At 42.6% G+C, this 22,977-nt stretch overlaps 1 protein-coding gene across 2 annotated transcripts in view; it reads right to left on the reverse strand.

The window, feature by feature from the left end:
• Window positions 1–22,977, reverse strand: part of WAPL (WAPL cohesin release factor) — a 219,129-nt gene that overhangs the window by 174,114 nt on the left and 22,038 nt on the right. For both annotated transcript variants that reach the window (XM_073596726.1, XM_073596725.1), the window contains exon 2: window positions 8,895–9,424. In XM_073596726.1, coding sequence (XP_073452827.1) covers window positions 8,895–9,402 — 508 coding nt within the window. In that variant the 5' untranslated portion in view covers window positions 9,403–9,424. The remainder of the gene's footprint in view (window positions 1–8,894; window positions 9,425–22,977) is intronic.

The raw sequence follows: 22,977 nt of genomic DNA on the forward strand, positions 1-22,977 counted from the left end.
AACTACAAGTCCTATGTCACCACAGCAGACATAGTTCTCAGTGGAATACAAGCGAGGTAATCACCGCACTCACAGTCCATTGACACATCCTCCAGCTCAGTAACTGAAAGCCTGGACCTTGGAGAAAGTCTGCAGGATCCTAGCTTCATACCTATGATACATTGATCATGGGTGCAACACTTTGCAGGCTCCTATGGAAATAAAAAAAATTGTTGTTTTTTTCTAAAAAGAAGACTTGGTCTTTAGGCCACATTCACATTTTGTGATTTGGAAATCGCAACGATTTTGCCCTCAATTCCAAATTGCAGCAATCGCTGCAAAACACACGACATGCATTAGAGTGCCATTCTAAAAAAGGCACCCCAAACGCTGTGCCATTTTGCAGCAACTGTCACGCGGAAGAACCATGCAGCAAAAAGCACCTTAAGGCATCATGCACACTGGATGTTAAAATAACGTTATGAAAACGCCAGTAGCTTTGCAGTGACTTTTTTCAAAGTTTTTGCAATAGCGTTTATTAGCGTTCTGCCGCGTTTTTTTTTTTGTTTTTTTTTTAATTTTTTTTTTTTTTTCAATGGATCAAAAACGTTAAAAAACGTTGGTGAGCGACGTTTTTGAGCGTTTATCAGCGTTAGAGCGTTTTTACAGCTGAAAAACATCTCTCAGAACCCACTGGTCCTGGGTTTTTTTTACAGCTTAAAAACGCCTATGCCATTTGCAGCTCAAAAACGCCTAGGTGGGCATGAAGCCATAGACTAACATAGATAGGCGTTTTTAAGCTGCAAAAAACGCTCAAAAAAGCGGCTGTAAAAACGTCCGTGTGCATGAGGCCTTAGAAATAACTCGAAGCTTGATGTCCAAAAAAGGAGCAGGGGCTTCTTTTGGGCAACAGATGCATACAGGGAAGCCTCAAGTGAATAGGAGCGACACACAGAATTGCATGAGAATCGCACAATAAAAATTGCAAGTGGCTGCACAGTGTGAACAGGGCCTTTAAAGCTCAACTATGAATAATCAAAAGGCCTTCCTTGAAGTGGAGCTGTGCCCCAATGCAAGGGTTAACTGCTTCTATATACCTAGGGGACCACAGCTTTTATACCTCCTATAAGCTCTCCCAAACTGCTAGTTCAGTCCCCAAAGCCTCTTCTTTCCTGGACTTCAGTGGTCAAAGGTCCCGGACATCATAAATACAGATGCAGAGAACATACTTTATTGCACTTCATTGGACAAGAGCATATGGAGGGACAGACCACTGCCTTGTGACCAGATAAGAACTTTTATATAATTACATTGGTCCAGCTTGGACTAATTTAAGTAACTATGTGCCTAGAGCTACACAATTAATCATTATTGTTATTAATCCTTCTTGCGATCTTGGCAAAGCATTTTCCCAACTCTTTCTATGCAGACAATTCTCTGCTGAAGCCGACAGCTGTCACAAAAAAAAAAAAAACACGAACAGGCAGTCTGCCAAGTATCACAACATTCCTCAGCCACCGAACCAACTATAAACATTGTAGCGTTTTGTCCTTTAGATCAAAGGAATGAACTTCGGTGTGTAAATGAGGGAAGTTTACTACTTAAAGACTAAAACCTTTTTCTGATATTTGTTTCAAGTTCAAATCATATTTATAGAAAATTACTTAGCCTCCAAACATTATATACATAATATATATATATATTACACACACACATTATATTTTTAAGCAGAGACCCTAGAGACTAGAAATAGGATTTTTATAACAGCTTACCTGTAAAATCCTTTTCTTGGAGTACATTACAGAACACAGGGCACCATAGTAATAACTATATGTGTTATAGACTACCTTTAGATGGATGGACACTGGAATAACCAAAAAGGAAACAGGAAGTGCCCCTCCCTAAATAACCCCTCCTGTACTGGGAGTATCTCAGTTTTTGTAGCAAAGCAAAATATACACATATCTCAATAATAAGAGGGGAGGGACCTCTGTGATCCGTGATGTACTCCAAGAAAAGGATTTTACAGGTAAGCTGTTATAAAAATCCTATTTTCTTTATCGTATATGACAGGACACAGAGCACCATAGTAATAACTACTGTATATGGGATGTGCCAAAGCAATGCCACCTGAGGGGAGGGAGACACAAAGCAAATAGCAGCCGCCAGGGGTGAGGACCTATACTGCTGCCTGCAGCACACTGCGCTCAAAGGTGGTGTCCTCCTGCCATCATACATCCATTTGATAGAATCTCATGAATGTATATACTGACGACCAAGTAGCGGCCTTGCAAACCTGAGCCACAGAGGCTTGGTGATGCACTGCCCATGAAGCACTGATTGTCCTGGTAGAGTGCGCTTTAATCTTAAAGGGAAGAACCCTTCTTTTCAGGCCATAAGCCTGACTAATCACCTGACAAATCCACTTAGCAACAGTAGATTTCGATGCTGCCTGACCCTTTCTAGGGCATTCCCGGCAACACAAACAAAACATCAGTTTTCCGTATCTGAGCAGTCGCTTTAAGATAGGCTTTAATTGCTCTCACTACATCGAGATAATGTAATAATTTTTCTTCTGCAGAACGAGGTTTTGGGAAAAAGGAAGGTAAGGAAACATCTTGATTCAGATGAAAACCAGACACTACCTTTGGCAAAAAGGTTGGGTGCGGACGCAGTACAACCTTATCCTTGTGAATGATTAAGTATGGCTCTTAACAGCAGAAAGCAGCCAATTCTGATACTCTTCTTGCAGAGGTTATCGCAACCAGGAATACCAATTTCCTTGTCAAAAGGATCAAAGGAATATTCCGTATAGGTTCAAAGGGTTGGCTTTGCAACACCAACAAAACCAGATTCAAATCCCATGGGCACAAGGGTATTCTAACTGACGGAGTTACACCTTGTATGAATTCCCGGGCTAAAGAGTGCGAAGCGAGCGGCCTTTGGAAAAACCACTGCCTAGGCCAAAATCTGACCCTTGATTGTACTCAAGGCCAGCTTCATTTCTACTCCTAATTGTAGAAAGGCCAGAATTCTTCCTATGAAATACTTACGAAGATGCCAACCCTTGGTCTCACACCAAGTGATGTAGGCCCTTCAGACCCTGTAATAAATGGTCCTGGAGGCCAGCTTTCCGGAATTAATCAGGGTGGTTACTACTGAACCTGAAAGCCCCGATTTTTTAGAATGTGGGCTTTAATAGCCACACCGTTAAATTTAGCATTTGTGAGGCAGGATGGAATACTGATCCCTGCGACAGCAGGTCCGGAAGAGGTGGAAGAGTCAAAGACTCCCCTACTGTCATTCTCACGATCCCTGCATACCAGGGTCCTCTGGGCCATGCCGGGGCCACTATGATTACCGGCTTCCCTTCTCCCCATATCCTGTGAAGCAGCCGTGGTAGCAGCTGAACTGGAGGGAATACATAAATCAGTGAAAACTGATTCCACGCTTCTACTCCGAGTGCAAGTGGATCCCTTGTTCTCGCCACAAAGTTGTCCAACTTCTTGTTGAAAAGAAAAAGTGTATAATGCAACGCTAAGTGAGAAATGGACAAAATATCATCAAGTCCACAAATCTTAAATTCGGTGGTGCATCCAATATAGGATAAATCAAAGTCACAAGGTAAAGATTATGAAGTGTGATGGTGTCCAATGGTGTGACAACATGGAAGGGGTCAATCCTAGGTGGTGGGTGGCAAGCATGGGTTGATAGGTGGTATAAATCCGTAGAGGAAAACAACATCAGAAATATTCAACATCGGTGGATGAGAAAGGATGGGTACTCTTACCGGATAAGGTGGACTCCCCTGTCAGCGACATGGAGTCAATCGAGCGGTAAGCCCAGCCGGGCAGAAGAGAAGATTTCAGAAGGGTAGGGCTGGTTGGATGGACTTCAGCCGTACTTCCAGGGGTCATCAACGGAACCTCAAGGAATCTTCCAAATGGATCATCTAAGTGAGGGTTCCAAACTCCAGGTTCTGGAGGAGGGATATGTCGCAAGGAGCCCAAACAGGATAATCGCCCTCATCCAGGTGGTATGCAAAGAAAAATTAAAACTTCCGCATAGTGCAGGTAAAAAAGGGAGGTTTTTTATTTAATAAAAAAACTCTACAAATAAAATCGTGATCACATAAAGAACAAAAAGCAGCATGGAGAGGGGGCAACTGTCCGACGCGTTTCGACCAACTGGTCTTCAACTGGGGCATGGACTACCAAATAACACATCACCAATTAGGAAGAGGAACTCCCACTGGAGTCTGGCATCTCTGGACAGATAACCCTCTACCTTTGAAACGCGTCGGGCGGTTGCCCCCTCTCCATGCTGCTTTTTGTTCTTTATGTGATCACGATTTTATTTGTAGAGTTTTTTTATTAAATAAAAAACCTCCCTTTTTTACCTGCACTATGCGGAAGTTTTAATTTTTCTTTGCATACCACCTGGATGAGGGCGATTATCCTGTTTGGGCTCCTTGCGACATATCCCTCCTCCAGAACCTGGAGTTTGGAACACTCACTTAGATGATCCATCTGGAAGATTCCTTGAGGTTCCGTTGATGACCCCTGGAAGTACGGCTGAAGTCCATCCAACCAGCCCTACCCTTCTGAAATCTTCTCTTCTGCCCGGCTGGGCTTACCGCTCGATTGACTCCATGTCGCTGACAGGGGAGTCCACCTTATCCGGTAAGAGTACCCATCCTTTCTCATCCACCGATGTTGAATATTTCTGATGTTGTTTTCCTCTACGGATTTATACCACCTATTAACCCATGCTTGCCACCCACAACCTAGGATTGACCCCTTCCATGTTCTCACACCATTGGACACCATCACACTTCATAATCTTTACCTTGTGACTTTATGATTTATCTTATATTGGATGCATCACTAAATTTAAGATTTGTGGACTTGATGATATTTTGTCCATTTCTCACTTAGCGCTGCATTATACACTTTTCCTTTATTTTTTGTCAAAACGTATGTAGCTGCTTTTTTGTTTATGTTTTCTTAGTAAGCGCAGTGTTTTTGTTTAATTTTCAACTTCTTGTTGAACCTGGACGCCAATAGATCTACGTCAGCCGTACCCCGTCTTTGGCATATGGCCAAAAAGACATCAGGATGTAGAGACCATTCTCCCGGCAACAACTGTTGACAGCTCAGAAAATCTGCCTGCCAATTTTCCACTCCTGGAATGTAAACTGCAGATAGCCAAGGAACATGTTTCTCTGCCCAAGACAGAATATGGTCCATCTCCCTTTGGGCAGCATGGCTTCTGGAGCCCCCTTGGTGATTGATATAGGCCACTGCTTTGGCATTGTATCCTGACAGGAGCATTCTGCAACCTAGACGTCCAGGCTATTAGAGCCAGACGTAGTGCCCGAATCTCTAGGATATTGATGGGCAAGGTCTTCTCGGACTCTGACCACTTCCCTTGAACAGTGGTCTCTTCTAGAACTGCTCCGCAGCCCCATATGCTGTTGCCCCAGGCATAGGAGGGGAAGTCTTGAAAGGCGGCCGTCTATTCTTTTTCTTAACCGGCAGAAGGGTACTCTTACCTCCAGAAATCTTTTGGATATACTTATCCAAATCTTCCCCAAACAACCTTTCTCCATGAAAGGGAAACCCAGCCAAGAACTTCTTTGCATGGTAACTCGGCTGACCAATTTTTAAGCCAGAGTTCTGCACATATATATCAACATAAGCGCAAGGCGAGACACCGGATGGATAGAATCCTTGATATCGTCCACTGCAAAGTATAGGGCCCTAGGTAGCTCAGATAAACTTTGGGCCTCATTAGCTTGAGCAGGAACTTTAATAACCTGCTTGAGTTCATCCCAAAGGGACTGACTGATGCCTATTGCTGCTACTGCAGGCTGTACCATCACACAGGCTGCAGAAAATGAGGCTTTTAGTAGAGATTAAAATTTTTTTATTAGCTGGATCTCTAAATACGTGTACATTGTCCACTGGACGAGTTAAACTACTGTTCATAGAGGAGATAGCAGCATCCACTGCTGGCAAATCCCATCTCTTTGAGAACTTTTTCTCCATAGGGTAAAGAAATGAAAATTTCTTAGGGGGGGAAAACTGCTTATCTGGGTGATCCCAATCAACATAAATCAGTTGCTCCAGTAACGGGTGCATAGGGAAAGCATGAGAACCCTGTGGGGATTTTAGCGAACCCAAAAGAGGAGAAAGAAACTTCATCCACCTCTGCAGGAGGCAACTTACATCCAGAGGGGACCGAGTCTGTAAGGGACTGAATTAGCAATTACTGAGATTGCCAAGTTGAGAAAGGTTCTTCAGATGCTGAATCCTCAGAAGAGGAGTCACCTGAACCTCCTTCCCTCAAAAGGTATCCCACTATCATCTGCCCATTGTTGTTCCAAAACAGGAAGGTCAAGGGCAGGAGAAGGGGACCTGCCGCATCTACCCTCCTGGGAGGATGACGCAAACAAATTGGCTATTTTTCCCTCCAAACCAGCCAGAGCCAAATCCTCCTTAGTGACGAATGCAGAAGCTGATATGTTGGGAGTAGCCACCATGCCTGTGAGACAAGATGGCTCAGATTCGCCAGATGCTCCTGGTCCTTCAGGGGAGGATGGAACTGCGGGCGTGCGACTAGGAGCCTCAGGCTCTGACCGCAGCAACTTTGCACTCTCCCCTAATGAATCACCCCTCCTACAGGCAGACATAGTCCTAAGCACAAAAAAAGCAGAGGTACTAAACAAAATGCATCTACTGCAGAGCTTTAGTCTAGCAATTTACATAATATGCTGCTATAAATGCTTAGTCTCAATGCTGAGTAAACATGCACCTTGGAAATGCCTGTATCCACACACCCATACAGCTTACATGCCCTTGTGCGCTCTGTGTCCCTCCGTCAGCCAGACACTCCCAGAGTGTACATTTTTTAAGCAGTGAGCCTTGTGCAAGCCGGCGGCATTAAAGCCACCCCCGCCCCGCCGCAGTCTTAGGCTCCACCCCTTTTTTTTTTTTTTAAAGGATCCCTTTCTCACGTTCTGCATGGAGATAGCTGGCCCTGTAGTGAGGGCGGATGGGGGGGGGGGGGGTATTGGCTTCAGCAGGGGGGAACCTGACCTCTCTGACGGTGGATGGGCCACCTAAACCCCTACTGATGGCTGACAGAGCAGGAGAAATAGCAATGCTGTCCGCAGAAGCCTTTACTGACACTTGAGCACATCACAGAGGAAGCATGGAATGCTGGAAGCCAGGTATGTAGCTTTTACACCCTCTAGTCACTGGCGAAAAAACTGAGATACTCCCGGTATGGGAGGGGATATATAGGGAGGGGCCCTTCCTGTTTCCTTTTTGGTTATACCAGTGTCCATTCACCTAAAGGTGGCCTATAACCCATATAGTTATTACTTTGGTGCTCTGTGTCCCATGATGTACGATAAAGAGATGGTGGTTGTTGCAATATTTTATGTCACACTGTATTTGCACAGCAGTCCTTCAAATGCAATTTTTTGGGGAAAAAAATACACTTTAATGAATTAAAAAAAATAAACCTAAACAGTAAACTTAGCGTCATTTTTTTGGATAATGTGAAAGATGTTACACCGCGAGAATCGTGATCTTTAGTCTAAGCAAAAAAAATGTATTTCTCATTTTGCCCAGAATCGTGCAGCTCTTTATGCGCCATACCTGTGGGATCTGCCTGGAAGCAGAAAATAACCATAGTAGGCACCAGTTCTATAGTGATTGCCACCAGCTTCTGGTTCTTGTGCTGAGAGACTGTCCTGCTATAGAAGATAGCCCGCTCGGCATGGTGGTCACCATTTTGGGAACACTTTACATTTTCTCATAGAATGGAAAATGTTCTAATTGAACGAGGTAGACATGGTGACATGGCTGCCGCTCTACCTCATCCAATCAGAGATGTTTTGGAAATTCATAGAGAAAATTTGTTCCAGGATGGTGACCGTGCCTAGTGAGCAACCTCCTGAGTTCACATGGCAGTAGGGCAGTCGCTCGGCACAGGACCCAAAAGCTAGAGATGGTGATCACTGTGGTATAAGTGGCAACTACAATCTTCCATGGGGATCACAGAGCTACAGCACATTCATACTTCTATTGTAACTGTAAAATTTCCAAATCTGCAATTCATTTTTAAATGTGCTTTTACCATTCCAAGACTCAACAAGCAAAGGAGGCCCACACTGCGAGGGAGGACTTTTCCCAGAGTTGGGCTTTAAAGAAGTAGGGCCAAAGCTCTTTTGGTGCCACTTCTCCTGTAGGTCACAGGAGTGCACTTCGTTCTGTACTCCTGTGACCCCGATTTAGTCAACAGAGGCCTAAAGTCTGCTGTTGGCTGATGTCACTCTAATGTCGGGACCCACCCAGATGCCTGACCGGCAGCTGACTCAGCCTCTCAGTGCGCTGCCGAGAGCCTGAGCCAGCTGTTCTCACCGCTCCACAACCCAAAGCTCCATTGAGCGCTGGTGGTGAAGAGCAGAAAGCCAGTGACTAACAGTCCAAAGCCCTCTGCTCACTGAAGACCGAGAACTGAGTGATCAATGGTCTTTCATCACTCAGTTCTCTGCTTTAGAGGCAGCGGAGGTCAGATGCAACATTGGATCAATGCTGCATCCACCCAGGTGAATATGATTTTTAATTTAAAATCAAACACTTTAACTTGATCACCTCAACTGACATTTGTCAACTTAACTACCACTGTCATATCAATCAATGAACAAAAAGATTGCAAGCTCATAAGGTAACTGCTTTCACTAAAGTACATGATCTTTGATAAAGGACCCAAGATCTTCCTTTATGTGGAAAGATGGAATTGAATCCCCAAAGAGAAGACCATCCCCCATAAGCCCTAACACAACTGGAGCCCTACAAATATTAACCAGCTGTAGGGGGAAGAAATATAAATAGGGTAAATACCTGTGACTGTTTTCTTCGGGGAGCTGTGCAGCCGTTTACCATCCTCTATGACCTTGTTAGCATTTTTTTCTTTTAGTCCATGCAAAGTGCTATCAAAAGAAAACCTGCAAGACACTGTGGTTTCAGCAGAAATGGCATGGTCTGTCTTACTGTTTTCTTCAAATAAAGGGGCTGAGTTTTCAGAAACTGAGACCCCCAAATGATCTAGAGACTGCTGACTTGCGCTCTTGGGCTGTGAAATATTTTTCGATGATACTGGTTTTGACTCGTCATCACTATCAAATCCAAATGGATCCTCTGAAGGGTCATCATCATCAATTTTAGGCTTTTTAGGAGTATCTGTTACTTCTTGTTTGTGATTCTGCCTCTTCTGACCTACTTTGGCCACAAATGTGGTCTCACCCCACTTTGTACTAAGAGTGGTTCGTTTATTGGAGAAAACTTCATCAAATTTGGAGCTTCCATTTCCACCTTTTCGGCTGTATGTTTTCCCAAATCTGGACGTCATGTTGAAGCCTGTTTCATATTCTCTGCAGGGACAAAAAAACATTGGATCTATTACTAAGGACAGCAATATCTAATTACATTTAGAAAGATCAAATTTTTTTTACCAGTGTTACGATTGTTTAGGCTGGGGGTGTCATTCAAGTATTTGATCTATTAATGTGTGGAGTTTCAATAATCTATTGCAATTTTGTATCTATCCCTTACTACCATTTCATGTTTTGGCTTGCCTGGTTTGGGATAGCTCCATTACTCACAGTATTTTGTGATGTTCAGCAGCACTTGGAGCCCTTTTATTAGGTATATATGATCGGTAATATAACCCTAAACAAAGCATACTTAACCACTTGCTGATCGCCCTATAGCAGTTTTATTGCTATAGGGGGCAGCTGTGCGCTGGATCACACTATAACTATATATATATATATATATATATATATATATATATATATATATATATATATATATATATATATATATATATATATATATACATACATACATACACACACACACATATATATTCCGCACTTCTGCCTGCAGGGGGCGCGCACACCCAGCTTCTGCTATGAATATGCACAGCAGAAGCCGATCTGCGGTTTCCGGGCACTTGATGTCCGCCGGCACCCACCGATCATCGGGCACAGACTTAGATTGGAGCTCTGCCTATGTAAACAAGGGGGGAAGGGATAGATTCTGTGTTCCTGCAAAGCAGGGGCTCAAATCCATCGCTAGTAAAAGCAGCACACGTAGTAAACACAAAACTGGCTAGGCACACTTAACCCTTTGATCGCCCTAGATGTTTAACCCCTTCCAGGCCAGTCTCATTAGTACAGTGACAATGATTATTTTTAGTACCGATTACTGTATTAGTACAAAAAAAAAAGTCGCCCTGGGACTTTAAATGAAATGGTCACAGTTAGCCGCTGAGTAACAAGAGTAATAGCAGTATAAATGTTTATTAAAATTAATGTACATACATGGATAATATAGCATATGAGCTCAGCCAATGGATTTGTACATAATGAAGAGAATAAAGTTGATACAAACGTTATACAATGCAGTATATACAAATGCACGCATCAGAAAACCCGACGCGCGTTTCGCGAGATGATTGCTTGCTCATCAGGGGTAGATGCAGATGAGATGTATCTAAATAGACAAAAAGATGTGTCACAGTGGTAAATGTAAGAACAATGGCAGAATGGGCCAGAGCAAAACGAACCAGTACTTACCAATGAACGAAACCAGAGTTTCCATCGCTGAACCCCCAAATGAACGGCAGCAGCCAGAGTATGGCACAGGAGCTGAGGGGGAGAAGACTGACACGGGTACCCCCAGGGGGGATGCCAGGCGGCAGACATGGCATAGGTGAAGGTGAATGGTCCTATTGTCTCAGAATGTAGTTTGATAGATATCAGCTGTAAACATAGATGTATATGTCTCAATGATTTGCCAAATTTAGTAAGATGAACATCAAGTTATATAATGTAATAATATTTTTGTATGAGAGCATGTATGCTCTAGCATAAGTATATGTGTCAAGCCTTACTAAAAAAGCAGAGTGGACAAAAGTTGAACAGTTATTTGTATAGAAACCTATGTGGACTAACCTGATCCAATAATGGAGCAGACATAAAGACCATGGGTAAGAAAGTAAATCCTGAATAAATGTGTTTGTCTGGGAAAGAAAAGAGGAAAAGGTTGTGTGAAAAGCGGTGTTATAAATGAGACAAAAACTTGCAGGGAATGCAGATGAAGCACCAGGTGAGTCCTAGGGTGGGGAGAGTGTATTTACCTTGATATACAAACAGCTGAACAGCAATGGAAATCTCTGTGGTGTGCATAGTATTGGTGAGTGAAGGAAGTGATCTCAGCCATGTCTCACCCCTGACTTATATCCCGAAGGGGTCCGTTCCGCTCTGCCCCTAACGCCATGCGAGCATGGATTGGTGCGCCGACGCCGGGGTGGCAAAGGGAGTACGCATGCGCAGTGGACTCCCTTCCATCCAAGATGACAAACTGCACTGCCACTCGGTGATAGCGCAACCGCGGAAGCCACCCAATGGGTGTAGGAGCATAGCTCCGATATGCCGGCGGCCCCTCCACAAAGTCCATGGGACGAGGGTGGGGGGGGCAGTAGGAGACAAGAATCTCCCCTAGCATATCGCAGCTCCCATGCCTGACAAAAAAACGCCAACCGCCAGAGGAGACAGCAAAGGCCACAGAACACCACCACTGTTGGAGGCAAAGTCAAAGGCTAAAACATGTATATCAAATTAAAAAGAAAAAAGAAACCTTTGCTGCAGAGCAAGAAGGATTACAAGACTGCAGCTGCACCAAAAAACACCAATATCTGTGTAATAAACTGCAATAAGTAAAAATAAGTGCGCTTACAATCAAAAATTCATATGTTACTGATAAGTGAATATGAGTAATAAATACTTAAGATAAAATATCCTTAAATAAAATTAAATAAATACAATCAAATAAAAAACTAAATAAATCAATAGTGAATAAATCAAGTGCTCAATGTGTAATCAGACATGTGAAAAAAACAAACATGATCAGAAATCAGACCATATTGTAATTATGAGTGAATTCCATTTCTAAAAGAAAAAAAAGTTCAGTAAAAGTGCATCAAATCCATGAAGGTAGGAATCCACAATTCACCGAAAAAACAGCCCATATGAGTGGAAGGAGGAGAGGAAGATGTAAGGATGTATCCCATAGAAGCAGTGAATCCGAAGAACATTAAGGATGGACCCTTACCCGAAGTGATGGACCTCCCTGTTAGCGAGGTCTTGTGCGTGTGCAGATATAGCCCTCTGCAGGGACAGTTGAATGGTGGCGTCCGACTCGGCTGGTGAGTGAAGCGTTTCCAAACGAGACTGATCCAATCCGTCTGCCTGTAGGGGGACACCCACTCTCCCCGAGGGTGGTAGGTGAAAAAAGCAGAAAAGGGCTCCAATGGTGTAGTAAATTAAAAGTAAATTTATTGGTAAAAGCAGGGCCGGAGAACCAAACTCCGTATTACAATCTGTAAATCTTGTAATACGGAGTTTGGTTCTCCGGCCCTGCTTTTACCAATAAATTTACTTTTAATTTACTACACCATTGGAGCCCTTTTCTGCTTTTTTCACCTACCACCCTCGGGGAGAGTGGGTGTCCCCCTACAGGCAGACAGATTGGATCAGTCTCGTTTGGAAACGCTTCACTCACCAGCCGAGTCGGACGCCACCATTCAACTGTCCCTGCAGAGGGCTATATCTGCACACGCACAAGACCTCACTAACAGGGAGGTCCATCACTTCGGGTAAGGGTCCATCCTTAATGTTCTTCAGATTCACTGCTTCTATGGGATACAGCCTTACATCTTCCTCTCCTCCTTCCACTCGTATGGGCTGTTTTTTCGGTGAATTGTGGATTTGTATTCCTACCTTCATGGATTTGATGCACTTTTAGACTCTTACTCTAATTACTGTATCAGTGTGACTGGTTCCAGCAAAGTGTCAATTAGTGTCTGATTATCCGCCGCAACATCCCAGTCCTGATATAAGTTGCTGATCGCCGCCATTATTGGTATAATAAAATTCCATAGTTTGGTTTACGCAAACATTATAGTGTTTACAAATGTTTATTGTATATTTTTACCAAATATATGTACCAGAATACATATTGACCTAAATTTATGAAGAAATTCCATTTTTTTTCAATTTTTTTTACTGGATAGGTTTTATACATGTAAAAAAGTTTTGCTTTTTTTTTTTCAAAATGGTCTGCTTTTTTTTAGTTTATAGCACATAAAATAAAACGCAGAGCTGATCACATAATACCAAAAGAAAGCTGTGTGTGTGTGTGTGTGTGTGTGTGTGTGTGTGTGTGTGTGTGTGTGTGTATGTGTGTGTAAATCTTATGGGAGGCCAAGTGGGTAAAGTGTCAACGTTTAGAGGACTTTCATCTCCTGCCTTATTACCTCTTTCAGGATCTTGCAGTGTAACCTACGTCGTGCCACACAGCCTCATCTTGAAGACCATCACAGCCTAGTCCTGCTCCTACCAGTTATCTTCATTCATTCCAATGAAAAGAAGTTTGATGTTCCTATTCGAACAGATGGAGATTGTGGTTCACATGTAGAACCACAAAGTGAAGATCTTGGAGGACTGGAGAAAGGTAAAGTGCTACTAATCAGGGGGTCATAAAGGAAGGTATTTGACCCACTTAGAAGTGGAAATTTGGACAAAAAACAACCAACTCTAATCCTACTCTTTGCCATATTCTAAGACTAATCTAGCAAAAATCGCTGTATTTACCCGTTCTGAAGTCTATCAGGTCCGGTCTCCATCGGCAAAAGCTGTGTGCAAGAGAGCAGCTGGGAAATGCCTGGGAAGTAATGTCGCCTATATAGGATTTACTATAGGTCTTTCGTTGTTGGTTGCCTCACCTGCACAGATAAGTTGCCGCTGACAGCTCGGCATGGGACCGAACCAGAGCGGCTGCAGAAAAGGCAAGTACAGCGATTTTTGCTTTACAGGACTAGTCAGATTAGTCTTAGAATGTGGCAGAGTAGAGTTAGTTTTTGCCTAAACTTCCAATTTTAGGCAAAATGAAAACCCTGGATACATTCCTTTTTTTATACAACTAAGGTATCTAAATTTGTCCCGAGATCAGCCACCTAATCTCCCCTGTACAGATGTACTTAGACTGAGTAAGAAAAAAAGGTTATCACTAGTGGCCAACCTGGTGTGCTTTAGGCTCGGTTCACACTTGTGTAGCTCTGTCAGTCGTTATTGCACAGGCACAGCAGGCCATTCATATGGATGAGCTGCTGACGGTGCCTCCTGAAAACACAGGGAAAAGGTCCCTGCACCTTTCTCTGAAAATGCAGCCTGTGCTGGAACCCCAAGATTCCCAGTGCACAAGGGTGCCTTTAGGATTAATGGCACCCCCCACATATCTCCTCAAACGCAACACATTTTTGCCTGTGAGTGGTTGCGGGAACAGCTATGTAAACCCTTAAAACATGTAACATGTTCCATCATCTGCACCTTCTCCCCCTCACCATTCCCCTCTGTGTGATGGCAGGGTAGGGGTATCTTCTTTCTGCTCCTGCTTTCACAATTTCACAACAGTGCAACTGCGAGAGGCTCTGCCTACATAGTCGTATCATTCACAGATTCCTGTGAATGAATAGACTACAAGTACTGTCAGCCATTGTGGCTGATGGCTTGTAGCCCTCAATGAAATGTAAGAACACTGGTGAGCGTCCTCGTAGGTCATTGATCTTCCTGCTCAAAAGTAATTGCCTGCCTGTATAGAAGATACGTGCAAACCGCTATCCAGGGGCCAGCAGATTGCGGGTGCAATGCTCTGCAGGCTCCTTAGAGATAAAATAAATAAATGCACTTTTTCTTGCAGGTAAAAAGCACATTTATAATTTTCGATTTTTTTTTTCAAAAAGGTGAACTTAGCTTTAAGGCTGGGTTTACATATGCTGTAGCCGTGGTTCACAGCATTGGGTCCGATGCATCCCCTGTTCATAGATTCAGGTGCGAATGTGAAACTGCAGGCCGTGACCCACCCCGGAGCTGTGTGAACCAGATCCATTGAGAGCCGGTCACACTCTCTTGTCTGGCGAATTGGATGTGGAAAATCTACATCCAATTCGCATTCTCTCAAAATTGAACAAACAGTGAATGTGGTTTTTGTTAAGGAAAGTCCATTTACTCCAAAACCAAACCTTAAAAGCTTTGTCTGTTTTTGTTTCAAAACACTTATCAAGTCATCAGATCTACTGAAGAGAATATTTATACAAACATTCATTTAAAAAATGACTACAGTCAGCGTCACCCTCCAATCACATGCTGAAGGCAGTGATTTGAGGGAGAGTTGTCAAGTTTCTTATTGAGCAATGCTGCTTCTGCAGAGGATGTCCAGGACCTTTCTGTGTAATCTAGCAGGAGTGTGTCAATTACAAAACCAGCTGCACAAGATTGCCAAGATGAGTAATAGAATTCTGTATTAGGTTGCTTTTCAAAAGTCTGCATTTAAATAGTGGCTTAAAAAAAAAAAAAAGTTAAAAAAACCCCACACATTACTATTTAAAGTATCTAAACCACAAACCAAAAATGTTATCTACTGCAGCTTACAAGTCTTGTGTGGTGGTTGCATTTGTTTTTTTTTAAAACTTTTTTTGCTTTAATTTTCACTTTAAGCCCTGGTTCACACTGCTGCGGGATTGAAATCGCGCGAGTTCAGCTGAACTCGCATGATTTCATACCCGCATGTCAGTTCGACTTCAAGGGTGATTTCAGAGACATCCGTGTGGGTTCCTGTACAGATGTCTATTGAAATCGCACCCTGAAGTCACCACAAAGTTGTACAGAAACTACTTTCGGGAATCAGTGCCATTGCCGGCAATAGCCGCTGATTTGGCATGCGATTTGACATGTCAAATCGCTCCAATGTGAACCTAGGCTTAACCTTGCAATTAACACTTCCTGTGCCTGAGCGGCTATTGTGCTCTGACACCATCTATGGAGGAAGCCATATAATTGTCACCCTAGGCTGCTCGCCTGATATGGAGCACAAACATGTCAGAGGGGTTGATTTACCAAAACCGATGAGCACAAAATCTGGTGCAGCCCTGCAAAGAAAGCTTCCAGTTGTTTTTTGCCAAAGCCAAAGCTTAATTGAACACACTGAAGTTAGAAGCCGATTGGCTACCATGCACGGCTGCACCAGATTTTGCACTCTCCAGTTTTAGTAAATCAACCCCTGTACCTCTTCATCTCCAATGGTTGGACAACTGGAGCTTACAAAAGACAGGTAGAACTTCGCTCAGGAAGTGCATAAGACCCCTTTCACTCTGAGGCCGCAGCAGCGCTTAAAAGTGCCGCAAAACAGGAGTTTTTTACACTTTTTTGGGGTTAAAAGCGCCCTGCCAGCGGGCGATAAAATGAGCAGCGCTTTATGACTGTTTAGCAGTGCTTTTGCACCGCTTTGCGGGCAATAGCTGGGCACATTTAACCCCCAAAAAAGTGGTTAAAAACTCCCGATTTGCGGTGCTTTGAAAGCGCTGCCCATTCATTCCAATGGGCAGGGGTGTTTTGGGAGCACTTTATACAGGGCTCCCGCAAGCGCACCACCCCAGTGTGAAAAAGCACACTGGAATGAATAAGTGGTGGTTTTCAGGCGCTTAGCAGAGGCTATTTCCAGCGCTTAGTGCCTGAAAACCGTCCCAGTGTGAAAAGGTCTTACTGGCATGATTAACCGGTTCCCGACTGGCTCCTGTAGATATACGTCGGCAGAATGGCATGGCTGCGCAAAGTAACGTACCCGTACGTTACTTTGAATTTGACACCGTGTGTGCCTGCCGCGATCTCCGTGAGTCGGGTCGTGGGTCCCGCGGGCATACCTGCGATCGCCTCACGGAGAGGACGAACGGGGAGATGCCATTCTAAACAGCATCTCCCCGTTCTGCCTAGTGACAGTGTCACTCAATCTCTGCTCCCTGTCATTGGAGTAGAGATCAGTGACGTCACACACCAGCCCATCCCCCGACAGTTAGAAATCACTCCCCTAGGACACACTTAACCCCTCCCCGCCCCTAATGGTTAACCCCTTCACTGCCAGTGTCATTTATACAGGAATCAATGCATTTTTATAGCACTGATTGCTGTTTAAATGACAATGGTCCCAAAAATGTGTAAAAAATGTCCGACATGTCCGCCATAACATCGCAGTCACAATAAAAATTGCTGATCGCCGCCATTACTAGTAAAAAAAAAAAAAAATGATTAATAAAAACGCCATAAAACTATCCCCTATTTTGTAAACGCTATAACTTTTGCGCAAACAAACCAATAAACGTTTATTGCGATTTTTTTTAACCAAAAATATGTAGAAGAATATGGATCGGCCTAAACTGAGGAAATTTTTTTTTTTTTATATATATTTTTTGGGGATGATTATTATAGCAAAATGTAAAAAATAATGCGTTTTTTTTTCAAAATTGTCGCTCTTATTTTGTTTATGGCGCAAAAAATAAAAATCGCAAAGATGATCAAATACCACCAAAAGAAGATTTGTGGGGGAAAAAAAAATAGAAGTCAATTTTGTTTCGGAGCCACGTCGCACGACCGCACAATTGTCAGTTAAAGCGACGCAGTGCCGAATCGCAAAAAATGCTCTGGTCAGGAAGGGGGTAAATCCTTCCAGGGCTGAAGTGGTTAAGAGGCATTTTCTGTATTTGCGGAAAAACAAAAGCAGACATAACATCTAAGAACTGAAAGCTGCAATTATATTTTTCTTCTTGGATTAGTTATCCTTTAACCACTTACCGCTCCAGGAAACTTTGTTTACATGTAACAATCAATATTTCTTGCTAGAAAATTGCTTAGAACCCCCAAACATTATATATATATATATATATATATATATATATATATATATATATATATACACATACAGGGGGTCCCCGGGTTACAAACAAGTTAGGGACTGTAGGTTTGTTCTTAAGTTGAATCTGTTTGTAAGTCGAAACAGGTACATTTTTTAAGTGTAGCTCCAGCCAAAAAAACTATTTTTAAGCTTTTTGGATAGCAAAGGGAAGGGTTATCACCCCTGTAACATTTGTTTTGCTGTCTGTGCCCCTGTTCAAAAGATTTCACCTCACTTTCTGTCCCAATGACAATTGGATTTTGAAAATTTTGTGTTGTTGTGGAAACAAGCCTTGGTGATAATGCATCAGTGGAGGTACCTTTTCCCCATAATTGCTCTTACAGGAGTAAATTTCCCTTCCTATGGGGTAGATTTCCTCTCACTTCCTGTTTTCTCCCTCCGTTTGTAAGTAGGAGTCGTTTGTAAGTCGGATGTTTGTAACTAGGGGACCCCCTGTATATATATATATATATATATATATATATTTTTTTTTTAAACCACTTAAGGACCGAGTCTCTTTTTGAGATTTGTTATTTACAAGTTAAAAACAGTTTTTTTGCTACAAAAATTACTTAGAACCCCCAAACATTAACCACAATCACATCTCCCTCCCTCCCTTCGCACGTTATTCTGTGCGTCGTGTGCGTAGCGCGATGACAGCCGTTTTATGCCTCCTCGCGCATGCGCAATGCAGGGGCTCCCGCTCCGGAAGTATAGTCAGGGGTCACCATGGACCCTGTACTTCCGGAGGGACCACACACATATAAGGACATACGGTGAGTGCCCTCACTGTGACTCACCAGGGAAAACAAACGCACCACACAGCAGGAGGTTGGATCCCCACTGTTTAGCCACGCTAGATCAAGATCCTTTACATGTAACCGGGATATATATTTCTTTTTAAACTTAGAACTATAGAGCTACTAGATATGGTGATTGATATCTCGCACAGCCTATCTGTTGGCTTGGGGAGACAGGGTACCCAATACCATTTAGACTTTCCATCTATAAGAGTTTGGATGGCAATACATTATTAATGATTTATCCGTTAACTATAGCTGAATATGTAAACACACTCTTTGTATCCCTGTGATATACTGACCATTATGTGAAAACCTCGGTGCCCCTCTATCTCGGTCACATCCTTGGCCCTATATCAGTACTATATGCAGAGTCTGTTGTGTATACAAGACTGTGTATACAATACATCTATCAACACACCAGTGTTTCTTTGTTATCATTATGGATATGATTAATTAAAATCTACCTAATAACCATACTTTCATCTAGGATCACTGATGGCTCAGATGGGGTCAATATTTTGATCCACATTATGAACCATTCAGTATTAAGATATAATTAAAGTTATTGATGCTTAAGGGATCAGTACGAATAGTAATTTCATTTATGATCCAGTCTAATTTAATAGTTACATTTCAAAATAATATATTGTGTGTTTTTAGATCAATGACACAGTTAACACCTGTCTGATACTTTGGCCCCTGCGTGGTCCGACATCCCACTATCCAACCCTCATGGATCTGGCCTCCACGGGGTAATGATCTTGGCTGGCTGATATCAGTAACTGAGTCCTGGGTGTGAGTTTTTGCTATACATGCTTTATTTTAAGCACCGACAACCTTTAAGTGGGTAAGCACCTACATGATTTAAGAGAAATGTATATTGGTGGTTTGTTCAAGAAACTATGGTTCTAATGTTATTTTATGCAATCTAGATAAAGATACAGATGCATGCGACGCCCTCGAAAAAGCAGGAAACTGCGAAACATGTTGGCTTTCTGCATATCCAAGCATCTTGTGTAAAAGTAAATCCCAGTATCAACTACAAACAATGTACTTCGTGAATTTTGCGATTTTATATGTCCAATCCAAGTCCTATGATTTTGTGCTTACCTTATCATACAGATATGATGGTCTCCTTCAAAAATCCCACTCCTATTGAGGCAGCTTAGGCTCTCTCTTATTAGTTTAGTTCCCCAAACATTAACCATTTTTTTTTCTAACACCCTAGAGAATAAAATGGCGATTTTTGCAATATTTTCTGTAACACCGTATTTGCGCAGCAGGCTTTGGAAAAAAAAAATACACTTTTTTTAATTAAATAATAAAACAGTAAAGTTAGCCCAATTTTTATTTATATTGTGAAAGATAATGTTACACCGAGTAAATTGATACCCAACATGTCACGATTCAAAATTGTGCCGGCTCGTGGAATGGCGACAAACTTTTACCCTTAAAAATCTCCATAGGCGACGTTTAAAAAAATTCTACAGGTCACATGTTTTGAGTTACAGAGGAGATCTAGGGCTAGAATTATTGCTCTCCCTCTACCGATCGCAGCGATACCTCATATGTGTGGTTTGAACATCATTTTCATATGCGGGCGCTACTCACGTATGCGTTCACTTCTGTACGCGAGCTCGTCGGGACGAGGCGCGGTACAAAATTTTTCCTTATTTATTTTACCTTTTATTTTTACACGGTTCTTAAAAAAAAAAAAAAATTTGTGTCATTTTTATTCCTATTACAAGGAATGTAAATATCCCTTGTAATAGAAAAAAAAGCATGACAGGTCCTCTTAAATATGAGATCTGGGGTCAAAAAGACCTCAGATCTCACATTTACACTAAAATGCAATAAAAAAAATGAAAAAAATAAAAAAAAACAGCAAGAGCTATGGGCGGAAGTGATGTTTTGACGTCGCTTCAGCCCTGCAATAGTATGGAGTCAGATTGGGGACATCTTCCCCTCACTCATCTCCATACCCAGGAAAGGACAACATCCAATCGCATCCGCCGCTGGCTCCGGTAAGCAGCGGAGGGCACCGGGGCGTGGCGGGAGGGGGGGTCCTCTCCAGCCGCCAAGACCCCTTTTATCTTGAAGCGGACCGCTAGACGAAGAAGAGGATACCGGGGTTATGGCAGCAAGCTGCTGCCATAACAACGATATTCCTCTTCAAAGTTAGGACGCACATCAGCATGCGGCGGTCCAAAAGTGGTTAAAGCAGAAGACCTAGAGAATAAATTGGCGCATTTTGTTTACAGCCGTTTTTTAAAATAGATACTTTTTTTTTTTTTTTTTTTTTTTTTTTTATTCAAATAGTCAAAAAAGCTCCAAAACGCATTTAAACGCAGCAAAATGAACATTTTTAAACACCATTTACAATCTGTCAAGTTAAATCGTTCAGGGGAGGTCGCAAAACGTTCCATGTACATCAAGTCTAAGGCCCGTACACACGATCGGAAAATTGGATGAAAAACTACCCGTTCGAAGTGATCCTACGATAATCGGATTGTTAGTACAGAGATTTCGAGAACCGATCACGACAGTTCATCCAATCAGACAATACCAGTTTGAACATTTTTCGTTTAATCAGTACAGTTGTTGTCCAAAAATACAATAAATACACTACAACACAACATCACTTCCGATTTTTTATTCTGTCGTACGAGAATGTCACTTTAGTACCCTCTCCATTTCCGATATGCAACAACAAAAAAGGAATGAGGTTGACCTGTCGTCCGGTTTTCAGTGTGTACGGGACATTAGAGACCAAGTAAGTTTTGCTGAGGACCAGCTACAGTTCCTGTGAAAACCTGTTGTCAGACAGTATAGCTTTCTCAAAGCAGATAGTCTATTTGTTGGAGGGCCAGCTGCAGCAAAAACAGAAAGGTCTAAGTGCCGGTTCACATAGGGGCGACTTGTCAGGCGACCTAGTCGCCTGACAAGTCGCCTCCCGTTCTGTGCTACGGAACCATTCTAATAGGAGCGACGCAAGTCGCTCCGACTTAGAAAAAGGTTCCTGTACTACTTTGGGGGCGACTTGAGGCGACTTGCATAGACTTCTATGCAGAAGTCGTTTTGCAAGTCGCCTCGGAAGTCGTTTGCAGGTCGCCTCGCTGAGGCGACCTGCAAGTCGTGCCGCCCCTGTGTGAACCGGCACTAAGAATCACAGATACAGCCAGCAAGAATTTCAAGCAATTTGGCGGTATTCAGATCAACTGATATTAAGAGTAGCCAGCATACTTATAAAGAGTAGACCAATGACCACCGTGACATTCTCTAAATTTCTCCCTTGTCTAAGGTGTCCCCTTTAAATGTAGTATTGCCAGTTTTTGGTCCTCAAATATTTAAGGTATTTTGTCTGCAGATAGGGAGTAATAGAGCCAAGGGACCTGTCATAAGTAATCATCTACAGTGCCAACTTTCCACCCACCTCCTCCATTCAAAGTGGTCTATAGCTGCTATGAATAAAGAGTGACCTATAGAGGAGGCAGACCTTTAATTTATCTGCACATCTTCAGTTCATAAAAGTTATAATACAGCTTTTATGAATAGAGGAGGGGGGGCAGAAAGGGCGGTTATAGTCAATACTCTTGATCATACGATGGGTCCCCTGGCTCTATTAAAACATGTCACTTGCACACTCCAATGGAAGTAACACAGTTTTAAAATTTCAAATGTTTTTAACTAGCTGATATCCGTCATTTTGTAATTAATCGGCATCGGTCGATTGTGCTGATAAAAAAGACAGATTTAAAACTTCAGCGCGACTTGCAAATGACTTCTGTAATAGAAGTCTATGCAAGTTGCCTGAAGTCTTCCCATGGAGACTTGTCTCACCTATCTGGGCAGCCTGCAAAGTCTGAGAAAAGAAGCAAAAAGAGATACAATGATACTTATCAATGGACTGAACTCAAGAGTTCACAGTTTAACCATTTAAAGAGACAATCTTTTCTCACGCTTATTGCTTACAAGTAAAAATCCTGTATTTTCTGCTAGAAAATCACTTAGAACCCCCAAACATTTTATATATATCACTGGCCTCACGATTCGATTGCGATTATCCAGTCCACGATTCGATTCGATTCCGTGATGTATCACGATTAATGCGCAAAGTTTTCATCCAAAAAATTCAAGTAGTCAGAACTCAATTTTTTAAATTTTATCTGTTCTTAAAAAAAAAAAATCACTCCCTGCATGTAGCAAAGTGTAAACACAGCAGAAGAGGAGCTCCAGACTGCCCCCAAATGACTACAGAAGACTGCAGACACGGTACAGGAGATGGTCAGGGACTGCAGACACGGTACAGGAGATGGTCAGGGACTGCAGACACG

This window comes from Aquarana catesbeiana, linkage group LG08 (genome assembly GCF_042186555.1).
Source record: "Aquarana catesbeiana isolate 2022-GZ linkage group LG08, ASM4218655v1, whole genome shotgun sequence".
NCBI classification, from domain to species: Eukaryota; Metazoa; Chordata; class Amphibia; order Anura; family Ranidae; genus Aquarana; species Aquarana catesbeiana.